Below are 16174 nucleotides of genomic sequence, written 5' to 3'. Positions count from 1 at the left end.
AGGTGTTCATGTAACAGGTGGGGGTAAATCATTATTACCATGGCTTTCCCAGCGATCCAGCGCGACTCGAAATCTCCATTATTGTCTCCCCGAATGGCTATAAAGAGCCCATCGACCGATACCGCCTCCTACAATACACCTCCAGAAAACTCAACTGCTGATTGGTCCCAATGGATGCGATGGGACGAGCTCGAATCTGATGATATATCAGCTCATGCGGATCTTTTCAATATGCCTTCGAACATCGATGAAGAATTATCTAATATACATAAGACTATGGTACCAAAGACGTTCGATCTTTTACCAGTCAACACCCCGTTCACATTTACGGCTGGCTCTTCAAACTGTGACACCATTTCACCGCAGGAACCACCACTTCTATCGGATATCTCTCCTGCCCCTTCTGACTCTCTTGATTCGACGTTTGGTCCTGAGTTAGCCAACGGGCATCGGAATAACTCTGTGCCAGAAATACCTTCCCCCGCAGACCACGCACATAGGAACACATCAGAAAGGAAGAGGACCTCTTCCTCCACTTCATTAATTCCTCTTTTACCAACAGACAGGAAGCGGAAGGCGGAGGTAGCGGATCCTCGTCGCTTCTCTGCGGAAGATGATATGCTATCCGGTTCAAAAGCTTTACATTCGAAGAAACGATCCCACAACGTAATCGAAAAGCGATACCGTGCCAACCTCAATGACAAAATTGCCGAATTACGAGACAGTGTACCGTCTCTTCGAGCTCTAGCCAAGCAGAAAAATGGAATATCCGGTCAGGGAATGGGCGATGATGATGAGATTGTATCGTCCTCTAACAAACTCAACAAGGCTTCTATTTTGGCCAAAGCCACCGAATATATTCGTCATTTGGAACAACGGAACAAACGCTTGGAGGAGGAGAATGTCGGCCTGAAAAATCGCCTTCGACAATTAGATAAAGTTCAAGAACAAAATTTAACAAACTTCACGAATGCTTCCGGCTCCGCGTCAACGGCTGGTGCCTACACCTCTTCCCCTGACTCTAGACAGGGATCCTCCCCAGACGTCTTCTCACAAGCCGAAGACATTTTTCCTGAAAGTTCCCCCAACTCGTTTCATCCGCCCGAAGGGCTTATCAAAGTCCCTGAGTATTTCAAACGTATGCGAGCGACTGGACCCCAGCAACACTATGCAGAATCTCTCAATCAACCATCAAATACAAATACAAATTATGCATCATCAGGCGGTCGACGAATGACCCTTCCCAACAAATTTATGCTTGGGACGCTTGCTGCTCTAATGATAGTCGGTGGCTTCGAAAACCAATCAAAATCAGAGTCCTCCAAAAAGGGGTTACTTGGTATTCCTCTGCAATTTCCTGGAGACATCTCCCGCTTCCTTCAAATGTATTTCGGCGGCTTGACGGCGACGTCGTGGCAAATTAGAGCTCTGTCTCATTTCGCATTAACTTCAGTGGTTGTGGTGGGAGCCGCTTGTGCTGTCTTTGCTTACCTATTTAATTCAGCCCCAAGGCGAGCAAAGCATCCGACTAAGTCCCCCGCGGGGTCGAGAAGCACTGCCGGTGTCTCACCAATTGAATTCCGGCAAGAGGCGTGGCTCACAAGTATCCAGACTGTCTGGGTACCGAGGCACACATTCTTCCCTGAATGGTTTGCAGTATCGTGGCGTTGCTTGGAGTATGTCCTAAGCTGTCTTCTTGGATCAAAGCTGTATTCCTGGCTCACAGGAATTACCGAGGACGATGAAAAAGCAAGGGCTAAAGCATGGGATATAGCCATTGATGCTCAACTAACTGGAGGTGACCCGGAAGTCAGCAAGAGCCGGATGGTTCTAACTATTTTCGCCTCCGGCACGTTGCCAAGAACTCCAGCACGGGTGATGTTGAAAGCCCTCCATTGCCGCATTTTACTTTGGAGAGTGGGTTCTCCAGGCTCGTGGGCTTTTAGACTCTCAAACCACATTGGCTCCCTCCTGGCCAGATATCAATGGGATATAGCAAGAAATCTATTAAAGAATCTACCCAAGGACCACGAAGATGCGCTTCCAGAACATCTTGTCACTCTTCTCGAAGCGGATTCGGATGATGTTATGACCGATGCAATAACGCAACGTGCATCCAACATGGCATGGAACAGATATACCCAAGAAGCTACTTATGGTGAAGACGCTATGTTAGATATTGTCGTTGAAGACACTGCAGTACGCTCGCCTCTCGATGCTCTTGCGGCGTGGTGGTCTAGTAGAGCTCTTCAGAATGCATTGATCCATTGTCTTGATTTTGATGCCTTCCCACCCGAGCAGAAACTCAGAGAAGTCTTCGAACTCAACCTCAATCTAGCGTCAAATGTTGCACCGCTCGCCTCAGCTGCTTATACACGAGCGGCTGTAATCAAGGCCGTTTTCTTTGGTGAAGACAGAGTGACAAATATTAACACCGTCCTTGCTGCCCTTCCGCGACCCAAAAGCCAGCCAGCCATCAGCAGTACAAATTTCCTTGATTCGTCAGTCCCACCGTCAGCGCGGGCGGAAATATCTATTGCTGTTCGGTGCGCCATGATTGCTGCGATACTGAAAGGGCAGGTGGGTGGAGATTCATCCACGCCCCAACTCACGATTCGCAACGCAATTGAACTATTCAATGTTCTTCCGATCGATCCCGTTGAGCTTACACTCCTGGGGTTCGCCTCCCTCTACCACCTTTTACATGTCGTAGCAGCCGAACAACATCTGCTTTTGGAGTCTTCCTTATCTTCCTCCATGTGCTCATCCGCCTCAGACACCACCTCCTCAACCCAGCGTTATGAAGCAGAGTCTAGCACTAACGGCTCTACTCTGCCTATTCCAAACCTCTCCCGTATCGCCCAAGGTCTCATTTATTGGGTTCGCAATGCTTATAACCCGATTTCCTCCGGATTTGACATGGAATTGGTGGAAAAAGCTGTCAAGGGATGCATCGATGCCTGCCAACGAGCTGGCATTCATATTGAAGTAGAAGAAACCAGATGGGAAGGCCATCGTCACAGAGCAACGCACAGCAAAGACAAAACTCAAGATACAAACATCGTTACCGAACTCCACCCTGGCAGGACCGATGTCGACGAAGAATCGGGAGAGACGGAAAATAAAACTAAAGATGACCGCCGTGAAAGCTTAAAGAGCGTAGATACAGGGTATGGAAGCCTGAGTCATGAGGATGATGACAGTGACGAGGTGGAGAGAAAGAATATTGCGATTCCCCAACGCGATGAAAGCTGTTCTCTTGCCAATTAATCAATATGGCTAAATAGATATTGTCTGTACCCATTGTTATGATTGTTATGTCTTCCATTATTATTTTTATGTTTATTTTTTTTTCTTCTTTTGGGAGGAATGACTGAGAGTTTCATTACACTTGACGACTTAGGATAGATGTCATATTTGCGTATTTACGAAGACAGGGAAAACCAGAACAAGAAAATGATCAGGTAAAGGTGAAAGGGACCCTCCACTTACCGGTATATGTTTATCTCATAGAGAGTTATTTTATCACTTTAAAACAGAGAAATCCCAGATTACACTATTGAAATTAGCTATCTTTTTCGCCTCAGATCAGAGATACAGTGAATGATTTTGTGTTTCCAGCGACTATCCGCTCCATGAGCTACAGTTCGCAGGGACGCCCAAAAAGTTTTAATCGCTTCGTGCTCCTTACTTCTGCAACGTAAAAAATATTTAGCTACCAGACGCGAAAGCTTCCCTCCCTAGCCTGGGGTTTTTTAATGATATGAAGAAAACCGTTTGAAACATACTTAATATGTTGTGATATAAACGAATTACAGGATTCCTAACTACCTATGCACCAAGGAAACAAACAGCGTGTGTTGAACACGACTTGGGACGGTGGGGAAATTTTGCTCTCCGAATATCAGAAACTACGAAGTGTTCCCAAGTTAGAATCCAAGGACAGTACGGAATTCCGTTTTAATTTCTCTCTTCCCTCCTATTTTTCTTCTCTTTTTTGGGAAAAAAGAGGTCCTATAAGACGCGAAAGTGATGGATGAAGTCGAATTCAACCCCTCACTATTCAGATATTTCAAAAGAATGGTTAAATGAAAAGAAGGTAATGAAAGAGACACATTGGCCAGCTTAACTATGGCAAAACATGTGAGAATCGAAAAAAAAAAAAAAAAAAAAAAAATAGCCATGCAAAAGCTCCTGCTAGGTAATTTCTCTCATGTGTTTTGTCCATATAGTGAGAGAAAATGGAAGCGAGCAATAGAACGTGGAATCATATCTCGCTCAATTCAAACCAGGAATGAGGATGGGAATAAATAAATGAGTGACATCATCAGTAGTACATAAGTCAGTATAACTTACGAGGAACGACTCAATTTAGGTTTCAACAACACCATTCCCGTTTTTCATTATTTTCTTTCGTTTTGTTCCCCCGAGCACATATTTCCCCCTTCTATCCAATCACTTTTCGCTATCAATGGGGGTTAGCTCTCACCAACCAGTTACTTTTCTGCGGTCTCGCTTCGGGACGGAAAATTAGGCACTTCAACTGGGAACATCCCTACTCTGATCTCCGCCTCCTCCAAAGTCAGCACCTTGATGCTCGCGCCCCCGATGCCAAAGGCGCGTTTTATCGCCTTCCAGCTCTCTACTAATCCAAGATACACGGCCACAGCACCAAACACTATGCCCCATTCCCACGTGATCCCCGAGTGTTTGAAGACTGACTTATTCACCACAGGCAAATAAATAACGGGGAACAAGAGGATGGCTCCAGCGAAGACAGCCCAGAAGAGGAAACGGTTCTGCCATAGGCTAGGGAAGATGGAGAAAGGGCCAGTGTAGCGTGCGGGGTCGAGATTGAACAGAGAGCGGCAGAAGTGCTTGACTTCCCAGGCGGTGACGAGGAGGAGGAACGTTATTGTTGCATAGGTGGTGGCACGCGCGCGGAATACAACTTCGCATGTCTGGTTCCATTCCTGGTTGCAGGAATCTCCAAGATTAGCGCCCCCAGCGCCATATACGACTGCTACGAACGCTAAGAGGCAAAGAGATCCCATGAATGTGCCGTATATCATTTTATCCATGATTAGTTCGCGTGTGAAGACTCCGACTTGCAGGTCATGGGGAGGTCGATACATGATATCTGGTTGGCTTTCTTCTAGACCTAGCCCCAAGGCGAGGAATGATGAGGTGACTAAGTTCGCCCACAAAATTTGTATGGGAGCAAGAGGGAAAACGGAGTTCCTATCTGCGTCTTTGAAGGCCAATGCCAACAAGAGCAATATCACTTGGGCAATGTTGGAAATCAGTAAGTGCATAAGAAACTATTATTGGTTGTGAAGTTAGCGGGAAACTGCCAATGGAATTATTTCGCATGTGGGAAAAATTATAAGAGTTGTTTTTATCTTTCTACCTTCTGGATATTGTCGAATAAGCGACGTCCTTCTTCGACAGCTTTCACGACAGATGCAAAATCATCATCCGTGAGAACCATGTCGGCAGCTTCTTTGGCCACATCGCTTCCATTTTTTCCCATAGCAATGCCGACATCAGCATGCTTGAGGGCTGGGGAATCATTTACTCCATCGCCAGTCATGACACAGAAAGCATTTCTTCGGTGCATCGCCTCCACCATACGGACTTTGGTGGCTGGACTACACCTTGCGATCACGAGGGGTAGCGCCTCAATAGCATCGATCTCCGCATCAGAGAGCTTGTCAAATTGCTCGGCACTCATGACTACAGTGCTAGCTTGAGCGGACGGTATCATATTCCCAAGGATACCAACTTCATAGGCAATAGCCGTGGCTGTCTTGATGTGGTCGCCTGTAAGCATGTGGACGGTAATACCAGCCATATGGCATTTCCTAACCGCGCCGGGAGTTTCCACACGAGGAGGATCGTAGAGCCCAACGAGCCCAACGAACTGGAGGTCTTGTTCTGTAGATTCGCGTTGGGATAGTTGACCCAACTCGTTTTCGGGGATAATCTTGTGCGCCACACACAGGACTCGAAGCCCTTCCCCTGCCATGCTATCCACAGCGTAGCGAATCTCCGACTTCGTTTTGTCCGAAGAACTCAATAATGGCAACATGGATTCGGCTGCGCCCTTAGAAAATGCCCGAGCACACTTGGACTTGGAATCTTGATAGACGACTGTCATTCGTTTTATTGCTGAATCGAAAGGAAACTCTGCCAGCTGCCTCCGCCGATTGCCTTGAAGTAACGCCAGTTTTCCGGAGTTGAACCGGAGGGCAAGAACATGAAGAGCGATTTCTGTAGGCTCTCCAACGGCACCCCAATCATCGCCAGCATCCGTAGCTGACTGGTTATCGATTGAGTTTTTGTCATTGGGGTTATAGACAGACGACAAATTGCACAGCGCTACAGCCTTGAGAAACGTGGTGAAGTTGGGATTCTTGCCAACATGATCGGTATCAATATCTGTGCCATCCATTTGAACAAATCCACTTCGAGGATCGAAGGGGTTGGTCGTATCGTGGACAGTCAGGGTTCCAGCGCCCGGAACCCAGGCTTTCCGCGCAACCATTCGACCTTGAGTAAGTGTACCGGTCTTGTCTGAGCAAATGTTTGTGACTCCGCCCACAGCTTCAAGTGCCTGTAGTTTTCTAACTATCACGTTGCCTTTGGCCATCGCCTTTGTACCAACAGCGACAGTTATGGTGAGGACTGCAATAAGTGACTCGGGGATGACGGAAACGGCAACACAAATACCGTATATCAATACTTCGCCATGTACATCCCATTTATTGGCAGAAAAAACAATTATAGTCAACATAATTGCGAGAGCGAAGAGCAATAATGCGAATTTGCTGAGCTTGACTTGGAGTGGTGTTCCCACCAAACCCAGGATGTGAACCAAGGTGTTCTTCACTCTATTTAATGTTCGTAGGACTATGTTTGAACCCGTAACACTTTTTGGCCCCTGCTGGCGTAACAGCTGTGCAATCTTACCAACCTCGGTTTCCATTGCGGTTGCGGTCACAATCCCAGCCGCACGACCCCGAGTCATCGTACTTCCAGAATAGGCCATATTCGTCCGATCCCCTACTGCCATTTCACGAGTAGGGAAAACAACGTGGGGGGTTTTGGAAATAGGCAGCGATTCGCCTGTAAGGAGGGATTCATCGGTGGAGGCATTCACACCGTCAAACAGTCTCAAATCCGCTGGAATCATATCTCCGACTACAAGTTGGACGACATCACCTATGACGAGTGTCTCAGCTTTCACAGACTTGATTCGGCCGTCGCGGATGACTTTACACACTGGTGCAGAAAGGGCTTGTAGCGAAAGGATCGTTTTTTCTGCACGATAATCCTGGGCAAAACTGTACTCAAGGGTTATAATTTTAGCCTCATGTTATAATGGGTATCTATGAAGTGGCGAGTGAGAAAACGACTTACCCAACAACAATATTGAGAAGGATGACAGCAGTTATAACGGAACCTTCTATATAGTCATTAATCCCAAAAGATAATGCCATGGTTATGACGAGTACCTGCATATCATCGCACCAGAGTTAACATTGATGTTATCGATCCATATTAACCAGTTGGCTGGCGAATAGTCGACTCGGGAAATAAATGCCTTTTCGTACTAAAGTCAGACTGTTTGACACCTGTCTTAACAGAATTTTCCACAGGGAAACCCCCTGTGTTCCCTTAACCTTGTTAAGTCCATCGCGCTCAAGGCGATATGCCGCTTCGGTACTACTGAGTCCATGTCTAATAGAATAACTATCAGCCCTCCGATATTAGGTCATAAATTTGGACACCATTATGTGAGTAACTTACTGCAAATCAACTCCCACGGCACGAAAGACTTCCGAAATGGGGTAAGAGTAGGCGTATTCACAGATTTCTTGATGCTTTTGAAGTTGATCAAGGGTCGAATAAACTGAGTGGTTAAGGGAAACAGCTGTGCTTGGACACTTAGAGACTTCTTCTGCTTCTCCTGTATGGCGGTCGGTGGAAGGCGATTGGTTTAGGGTTGATCCCGGGTGCTGTTGATGGCCTTCATGAATAGAAGAACGTATTGGTGGCTCTGTCGATTCCTCGACATCTGGCGGAGAGGTCTCTATGCCCATTCAATAGGAGGTACGATTTAACAAGGGAGCAAAAGGCCTCGACGAGCAGCTCCTTGGAATATAGTCACGGTAACGGTCGTAGTTGGGATGATTTGAAAAAGAGCTCTAAGCAAAATGTATATAGAGAAGTAGTAAAGTTGAAGTAATAGAAAAGAGTGTAGAGTACGCTTGCGGGGATACTATATAAAGGTTCCGCTCACGCTGGTTTCTCCACTTCTCCCATTTAGCAGTATGTGGGTCTGATCAGGATTCAACGAAAAGTTCCAATTTGAACGAATGCTCGGAACTAGCCATGGATTTCACTGCCACAATTATGACGAGACCATGTTTTGTCACACACCTAAGAATCTAGGAAATTTTTGCTGGGTTTCCCCACACTCTCCTGCTGTGGCCAGACGGATGGAAATAAGAACTGGATACAGCATCGACAGCCCAAACCAGCTATTGGTCGATTGGATGCCCCATATCCACTCGGAAAGAAGAATAAATGAGCGAAACCTCTCCTTGCTGCATTCCGCTCGACAAATTCTCCGCCATGACCCTGTCTGCTTGGCCGTGGGGTTGCCGGAGAAGTTCTGGCCATTCTTTGTTGAGCGGGGTTGGCAGTCTTGGCTGTTATAGGCTGCTCAGCTGCAGCTGTTGAAGGCCTAAAGACCGGTTTGGAATTGACAACACACTTCAAAAGTTTCTTGTTGAACATTCTTCCCCATTTCCCACCATTTCTGTTTCCTCTGTGGAAATGAGTATGTGCGAATGAAAGAGAATTCACGGAAATATTTGACGGAGAAACCGCAAACTTCCTGTATTCATGTTACAAGGCTTTCTTTATTGGCCCTGTAACAGTTCCACGGCCGCTGCTTCAATAATGAACTGATCCATGTAGGTGTGGCTGTCTTATCATGATATAATCCGGAGTTTTCTTCCTTTTGCCATTAAGTAATAATAACGGTTAGTTAACTAACTCCTGCCAGTGATGGTTAAAGCAAGTCGCTGATGGGCGACAGATGCTGATCATGATTGTCAAACCCCCACAATCACCTACGGATGATCACTGTCACCAGCAAGCTGTGTCCAGGGCACGCTATGTGTCGACAGGTGCCTTGGCTTTCATCATGGTTGTGGTTAGCACCGGGCCCGACTATCACAACACAGGCAGCACCCGAAGCTGCCGAACCGACGCAAGCATGTGTATTGGCCATGCTCTGCTCACTCCAATTGTCGTCCTGTCGCACAACGCAGGCAAGGTAGCACATGACCTGCATTCGAGCCGGAAGTCTCTAAGTTTTCGGGTAATCCCCATCTGAAACACACGGTATACAATATCGCTAATACATGCTCAGTGTAGGATCGACGTATATTGTGACACGTATCTTAGCAGGGTGGCCATGGTTTGTGTGGACCCAGCTTCGAACTGTGTAACCGCGGGCAATGGGTTTAGAGCCTCTATCGACGTCATCCTGTAGAATGTCGTGATAAAGAGGCGTTGGCCAAGAGGTACTGCCGCTGGATAGAACTGAGCTTCATGAGCCAGATTGCACATTAATGCAACCACCACCGTGAGTTGAGAAAGAGAACTCTGAAAAACGAGACCTTGAACGTCCTGATTGTGTTCAAGTTGGTGTGAATGATTTGTAGCAAGCCGAGTGAACTTCGGAACCCGGGATATCTATCCTCCGTCTACCTGGCAAAAATTCCAAAAATGCAACTTCCATAGCATCAGTTTCTTGGTATCAGCAAACAATTACATGTTTATTTCATAATACACCATAAAAAGGTATTCGTACCAATAATCAGATTCCCTCCCACTAACTAATATCCGTTGCCAACCTCTTCTCTTAAATCCAATGCTAAGCCTTGATGCCTCGCTCACGCCACTCCGCTTCCCTGACGGTTCGGCATCGTACACATCCCCCACCGGAGACCAGATACTGGGGTCAGTAAATGGCCCTATTGAATCTGGCCGCCGCGACTCCCAAAGGCCAGAGGAAGCAACAATAGAAATACTCGTTAAGCCAGGCGTAGGTGTTAGCGGGGTTGGCGAGAGATATGTCGAAGGCATTTTGCGTGGTGTCCTGAGTCGCGTTATATTATTGCGGGAAAAGTCCATGCCTAGGGCAGGAATCGTAATCACTCTGGTGGTTTTGAAAAATAAGTGGGCTGACGGGAAAGTTACGGAACGGGGTGGATCGGTGAGTGCAACGAGCAGCGCAAAGCGCCAAAGCATTTTCCAGTTTTACCTCTCGGAGACTCGGTCTCCTGCTGCTCCTCTCCTTGTTGGCCCTTCCTTGCTAACTTTATGCTATGAAGTGTCTTCCGATTTTACCTTCGCTGCTTCATACGGCTCTTCTTGCATTGCTCTCTGCTGCAATCCCACTCTCTATGATATACACTTCTGTATTGATCGCAGTATCCCGGACCGGCGAGTTGGTAGACAATCCCTCAAATTACCACATCAAAATTGCGAAGTCATTACATGTCCTATCATTTTCGTCTAAGGGACATCTACTATTTAATGAAAGTGAGGGTGAATTTGACCTGGATACCTGGGACAAAGTTCATGAACTAGCCCAGTCTGTCTGTATTGGAGGCCCAGGTAGAATAATGGGAGATGGTGATGTTGATATGGATGGTGCAAAAGCCTGCCAAACCCTTGAACAATCTGTGAGAGATACGGTGGAAGGAAAGATCCGAGAAGACCTCGCGTGGAAAATTTCAACTACATGAATACGCCATTTTACATATTCCCTTGTTGCACGATAAATCGGAAAATGAAAAGCAAATATATAAGAAAGATGAATAACACATTTAAGATACCGGGCAATTGCACGATAACACGCAAACAAACGGCCATTTCCGCTGTAGGTCTTATCACTCTCGGCGCATTACACATCGTCACACACACAGGCACAACCACCCTACGTCACGGAATTTGTTTCCCCACGTTTGGAATATTCCAAGCCTTGAAGTTCTGGCGCGTTCTGCTGACGTATATGGATGCACAAAAGGAGCATTTCAAAGGGGCATTTCCAACATGTCCCTGGGTCCCTCACCAGCAAATAGGAAATTTCGTCCAAGCCCGATAGGTCAACCTGCTTTGGTGTTGTGGGGCCTGAGACGGACTGATTGCTCGTCGTTTGGTATTTTCTCAAAATAGGTTCATATAGGAGTGGCTGTGGATTCATGAGGCTTACATCGATGCGTTCAGTCCGTTTCCTTCTTTTCCCTCCTCGTGGGACTTGATTTTCCTTATCGACTGATGATAGTATAACAACTCCGTTGCTCCTTGATACTCGTATGCTTTTTGAAAGCCTTTGAAATTATGTATCAAATGTCCTTTTTTGCCCAACTGAAGGCCGGAGCTCTATGATCTCCCTGCATATATCACTCCTATCCGAAATATATCCATAATTTCGTCCTCTCGCTCCTCCACAAATTGAGCAAGTTGCAATGAGCTACTACACATGGTGAAAACGCACATCCTTACATCAACCGCTCTCTTTGAACAATTTCGCACCAACACCAACATGCTCGTTTCAATATGATGTATAATGCAAACCCTCAGGTGCACTCTACAAATAAATCGGACATGGCTCAGTGGCTTGCAAGCCAGAAACCTAATGCCTGATATTATCAGGGGCGAAATGGAATTTTTTTTTTTTCAATTCACTACTTGACATCCCGATATTGACATGCTTGCACATACGACCAATTCACGGGACTCATGTGCTGTACACAACCTATACCTCTCAACCCCGAATTGCAGAAAAAATATCCAACATGCTGCGAGGAACCATAGCGAATCCCCTTCTTGTTACGCCGATGTCGTCGTCGATTTCCTATCTATCTGTCTGGAACTATGTATTAACCAATGGGGATATGATATCTCGGAACCAAGAGACGGGAAGGAAAGTGACATAATGTACCAAAATCATCTACAAACCATAAGAAGAGATTTATTGCCCCTTTCCATGCATCACGAACGAACTTGTGGCCAGCACACATAATATAAGGTATATGACTGTGCGTATAACGAATTTCCATTTGCAGCGCCTACCATTAGTATAAGTTGATGTGGAGGGGTGTATAAACAAACACACTTAGCTAACATGTAACCAGTGGACGTTCACTTTAGAAACCCCCTGCACTGCGAAAAGTCTGTCGAAAATAGCTTGCGCATCGTCTGATAGAAAACTCGGCAATGGCGTCTCGCTTTTAATTTTCTGATGCAATCAATTCCAAGTCAAAATTTGTTGACATATCAATATCCGGGACGAGGGGCCAAAATAAATATACAAAACACCTGAGGTATATTGCACGCTGAGGGAGATAAGCAACCACCATACCACCTACATGTTAACACCAAGCCCCAACGGAGCGATAGTTAATCCACCTCAGGAGAAGATATAGCACAAACACAAGCAGGACTAGCAAGATGGTCAGGAGGATGGCTATCAAGCTGTTGGGGGCGAGGCAGCGCTCGGGACCTGGGGTGTCTACGGAATCTCCAGAGCCGGAAGCAGACCTGGAATTGGACAACGTGGTAGATAGCCCACTTTCCTCATCGGCAAAGCTGCCACCTGCACCGGTAAAGTTGGACAAGAGAAGAGGAGTTTCGTCGTTGTCGGCATCTTGTGGGGTTCCAGGCAGAGCAGCGGATGCCTCGGGAGTCATGTTGTTCTCGGCCATGTTGCTTGTAAAAACGCAGAAAGTGGGCGGCACTTTTCGACTACTTTGTCCTCTGTTTTGATGGCACAACAAATATGGATGGAGCAGTAGGACGATGAAAAGTTAAGGTCTGGGTGTTGTTCACCGGAGCGTTCGGTTGAACTCCGGAGACGGTTCACGAAGGATGTCAATGAACAGTGATGTCCTGCTAACGCAATATCGCACAGTTGTGATGCCAATTGATGACGTACTGTTCATGAATGATGAGTGCTAAGAAGTTTATGAGATTCCATCATATGAAAAGTTTTTTTTCCCCTTATCATGAAGATATCAAAGATGATTTTTTGGGGCCCTTTCCGTGTGTTCATCCTCTAGATCCGCATCTCGAAGATGAAAGCAAAGACAGATGAGGAAAATGCCCTCCCCCGGACCAATTGCTTTTGAACAGGAACACATTTAACCCTCCCCCGGAGGCAGCTTGCGATGTAGGTTATATCCTATTTCTAATTGCTCTGAAAATATGATGATGACAGTGGCTGTGGCGGTGGCTGCTTGGCAATGATGTCAAAAGCCATTGGAAACTGTGAAGATAGTGCGAGGAACGAATAAGAAGATAGTTAAAATAGATGATATTATAAATAAGAGTAAGTAAATAGTAAGTATAAAGTATATGCTTCTAGTAACTAGTGACTAAGGAAGAAAGAGAAAGAGAAGAAACGAAAAGAGGGATATACATTTCAGGTATATATTTTCTATGTAGCAGGAATAATGATAGTGGTGAGTCCATATATTCCGGGTTATAACTTGCAGTACATACTCATAAGTATAATATGCTTAGTTTGTTTATTCTAGATATCACTGTGCTTGATGTATATATAGTATATATAGATTGCTAATATATATACTATATGTGGTGGTGCTCATTGATTGTGGTTGTCATGTCATCTCATTCAACCCAATTTGGTTGAATTTTGGTTGCCAGGAGTTGCAAAGAAAGGACAGAAAAGATTTTCTTATGATCCTCTTTCTCCTTTTTGTTTTGATAATTAATGAACTACAAGAACATATTACTGCATTTTTTTGCTGTGAATAAAAAGGTTTTATATATGGTGTTCTTTGCAAAAATACTATCTGTAGGCAACATGTGGGTGCCTTTGCAGGGGCTCTTATCGATGCACTGACAAAGACGATCTCTGTATTGGGCTTCATTTTCCATGCTTCCCTAACGACGTTTGATCCTCACAGTCAGCTCTCTTTTCTATAAGGCCACTATTCAAGTCATGTAATTTGATGCAGGTAGCGTAGCCTAGGGTTTGGCGCACTTTTCCCTAAAACTCCTTCTGGTCGTTCTGGAGGATTAACTCTTGGCCATCAATGCCAAAGCACCGGACCCTGAGATTTGTTTACTTTAATCCTGCTACACATTGGCTACGACGACAGGAAATCTGTTGTCGAGAGGGAGGAGTCTAGGGAATAGAGTAAAGCTACATCTCAATTCAATATCGGGCGGTCAAGTACCCATATGGACTCGGTTCCAGCAACCTTGGCCCTTCAATCTGCGGAGGCGGGAGACCCTTTGTTGGTTTGATCTACAAATCAAAACTCTTCCCATTTTAAGAATATCCCAGGTTATTATTCTCTTCAAATATCTGATTCTGGGTCCCTTCATTTGATATATGGTTCTGCGTCCCATCCCTCGTAGTAATACTAACTTCGCCTCTTAGTTCAGTGGGGTCTTGCTTGTCCTCGCCCCGATCTAACTTCTTCTAAGTAATGGAACGGAAGGGCATGCTGTTGTTCTGGATTGCTGGGCTCAAGGGTCTACCTGGGTAAGTCCTCTTTTATTCTGTGCAACCGGGACGGGAGGATATGTTCCACCCGAAAGTGCTAGATATCTTCGCCCCAGGCCATCCCCTTCGCGGTTTGCATATCCTTGTTCTCTGCCTCCAGTCAAATTTTATGTATTATGCGACCGGAGGAAGGGGGAACTCGTTCCAGGCCGGATCAACCAGACCCAATGAATAACCAAAACGAACTATATCTGGAGCAACTATCCTTTCTTATCAAGCTGCCTGACCAGCATCTGTCTCACTTCCTCAGAACTTCAGACTGAAAAAGAAAATTTTTTTAAAAAAAAAATCACGAGCAAAGCGTCCCACCCCAATGTGTAAAGGCAGCAAGAAATCGCTTCGCACAATTGAGAGCTAGCGGCGTCTCAGAGATTCTCAGCAAGAGCGATTCAAGGGTTGGTAGTGTTTTTCCTTGCGCAAATTGGACCCTGTTCGAACAACATATGCTCCCGGACAAGAAAATAGGGAGAGGATTGCGGGATAATAGAAGAACGGGAATATAGAAAGTACACTATCAATAACCACTTTTTTGAAACACCGAAACAGCGGCTCTGCGCCCACTGCCGCTGTAGTCGTCGCTCGTTCGCCAAAACCTCTTGCGCATCTCACATAATATAACTGTCCTCGGCTTCGTCAGCCCTTGGATTTACAGGATTGGCTTCCATGGATTCATCGATACAGTGGACGGAGGCTCCGTTGACTGCACCGGCAGGGGAGATCAGCCCCGGGATCCGGACGAGGTATATGCCACATGCTAGCTGGAGGCGACAGTGCGTTGGGTGTAGTTATTGGATTTGGAACACTCAACGATGCGAAGTTGGTGGGGGATGATTGCCCACAGATGGAGTCCAGGTACATCAATGGGGTTTCAATGGGTTAATGGCCTGTTTGATGATATTCCAGGGATTGCTATGATAGATGTTACACCTTGAATATCAAGGAGATGAAAGTATTGTTCATATACTGTGATCTTGGGGTAGTGATTGCTGGGTGAGCTATGTTAGGTGAGTGTTGTAGATTAGATACCAGAGCGGCGGAGTCCAATTCTTCCTCATCCCGAGCACAAAGGGAGAGACGGACAGCAGACATCACAAATGAGCAGGGCCTTTGGGTCAGTTTCTCACTCGGTCAGGTAAAAAATAAAAGGACAATAGTTCATGCTGTTGGCAAGGGCATCAAACTACCTATCGATCCAAATTACTAGAGAATGGAGGGCAACTTTCGACATGAACCTACCTGTCTTGACACCATCCAGCGTTTTGAAATGTGTTGTATAGATGGGGTCCAAGCTGAAACAACCTGAGGTATCAGGGGGTGAGCTGAGTTCGTCCGCGGAAGAGCTAGGCTCCAAGGGATGTTGACAGCGGCCACTAAAAGCATTTTCCTTTTTTTTTTTTTTTTTTTTTTTTGTTGGAGCAACAACGATGACATGGGATGGATTTTCTCGTTGTGGTAGCTGCGGACCTTGTGGTAGTTGTCTTGCATCACTTTGGTTGGTTTTCGGGTTCACCTTGATATGGTCACAATCCAATCGCGTTGGATGCTTGGTGCCAT

The 16174-nt window shown here is 45.9% G+C and overlaps 6 protein-coding genes across 6 annotated transcripts; 3 read left to right on the top strand and 3 right to left on the bottom strand.

Annotated features, from left to right (window-relative positions):
- Positions 1-39: 39 nt before the first annotated feature.
- On the top strand, positions 40-3541 carry HCBG_04402 (uncharacterized protein; the record flags this gene model as incomplete). The annotated part of the gene is made up of 1 exon (XM_045431451.1): positions 40-3541. The coding sequence occupies one exon, from the start codon at positions 40-42 to the stop codon at positions 3268-3270; it is 3231 nt and encodes a 1076-aa protein (XP_045288004.1).
- Positions 3542-4496: 955 nt separating this feature from the next.
- On the bottom strand, positions 4497-8105 carry HCBG_04401 (sodium transport ATPase; the record flags this gene model as incomplete). The annotated part of the gene is made up of 5 exons (XM_045431450.1): positions 4497-5321; positions 5411-7346; positions 7423-7517; positions 7617-7743; positions 7813-8105. The coding sequence occupies 5 exons, from the start codon at positions 8103-8105 to the stop codon at positions 4497-4499; spliced, it is 3276 nt and encodes a 1091-aa protein (XP_045288003.1).
- Positions 8106-9118: 1013 nt separating this feature from the next.
- HCBG_04400 (uncharacterized protein) lies at positions 9119-9568 on the top strand (the record flags this gene model as incomplete). Its single annotated transcript, XM_045431449.1, has 2 exons — positions 9119-9394; positions 9446-9568. The coding sequence occupies 2 exons, from the start codon at positions 9119-9121 to the stop codon at positions 9566-9568; spliced, it is 399 nt and encodes a 132-aa protein (XP_045288002.1).
- Positions 9569-9949: 381 nt separating this feature from the next.
- Positions 9950-10829, top strand: HCBG_04399 (uncharacterized protein; the record flags this gene model as incomplete). Its single annotated transcript, XM_045431448.1, has 2 exons — positions 9950-10294; positions 10413-10829. The coding sequence occupies 2 exons, from the start codon at positions 9950-9952 to the stop codon at positions 10827-10829; spliced, it is 762 nt and encodes a 253-aa protein (XP_045288001.1).
- A 1629-nt stretch (positions 10830-12458) lies between these two features.
- On the bottom strand, positions 12459-12791 carry HCBG_04398 (uncharacterized protein; the record flags this gene model as incomplete). The annotated part of the gene is made up of 1 exon (XM_045431447.1): positions 12459-12791. One exon carries the CDS (start codon positions 12789-12791, stop codon positions 12459-12461), a length of 333 nt encoding a protein of 110 aa, XP_045288000.1.
- Positions 12792-15225: 2434 nt separating this feature from the next.
- HCBG_04397 (uncharacterized protein) lies at positions 15226-16174 on the bottom strand (the record flags this gene model as incomplete). Its single annotated transcript, XM_045431446.1, has 4 exons — positions 15226-15378; positions 15548-15615; positions 15857-15990; positions 16131-16174. The coding sequence occupies 4 exons, from the start codon at positions 16172-16174 to the stop codon at positions 15226-15228; spliced, it is 399 nt and encodes a 132-aa protein (XP_045287999.1).

The sequence above is a fragment of the Histoplasma capsulatum genome (genome assembly GCF_000150115.1).
Source record: "Histoplasma capsulatum G186AR genomic scaffold supercont2.5, whole genome shotgun sequence".
NCBI classification, from domain to species: Eukaryota; Fungi; Ascomycota; class Eurotiomycetes; order Onygenales; family Ajellomycetaceae; genus Histoplasma; species Histoplasma capsulatum.
Note: the sequence above shows the minus strand (reverse complement) of the source record. Positions and strands in the feature narration are given on the sequence as shown.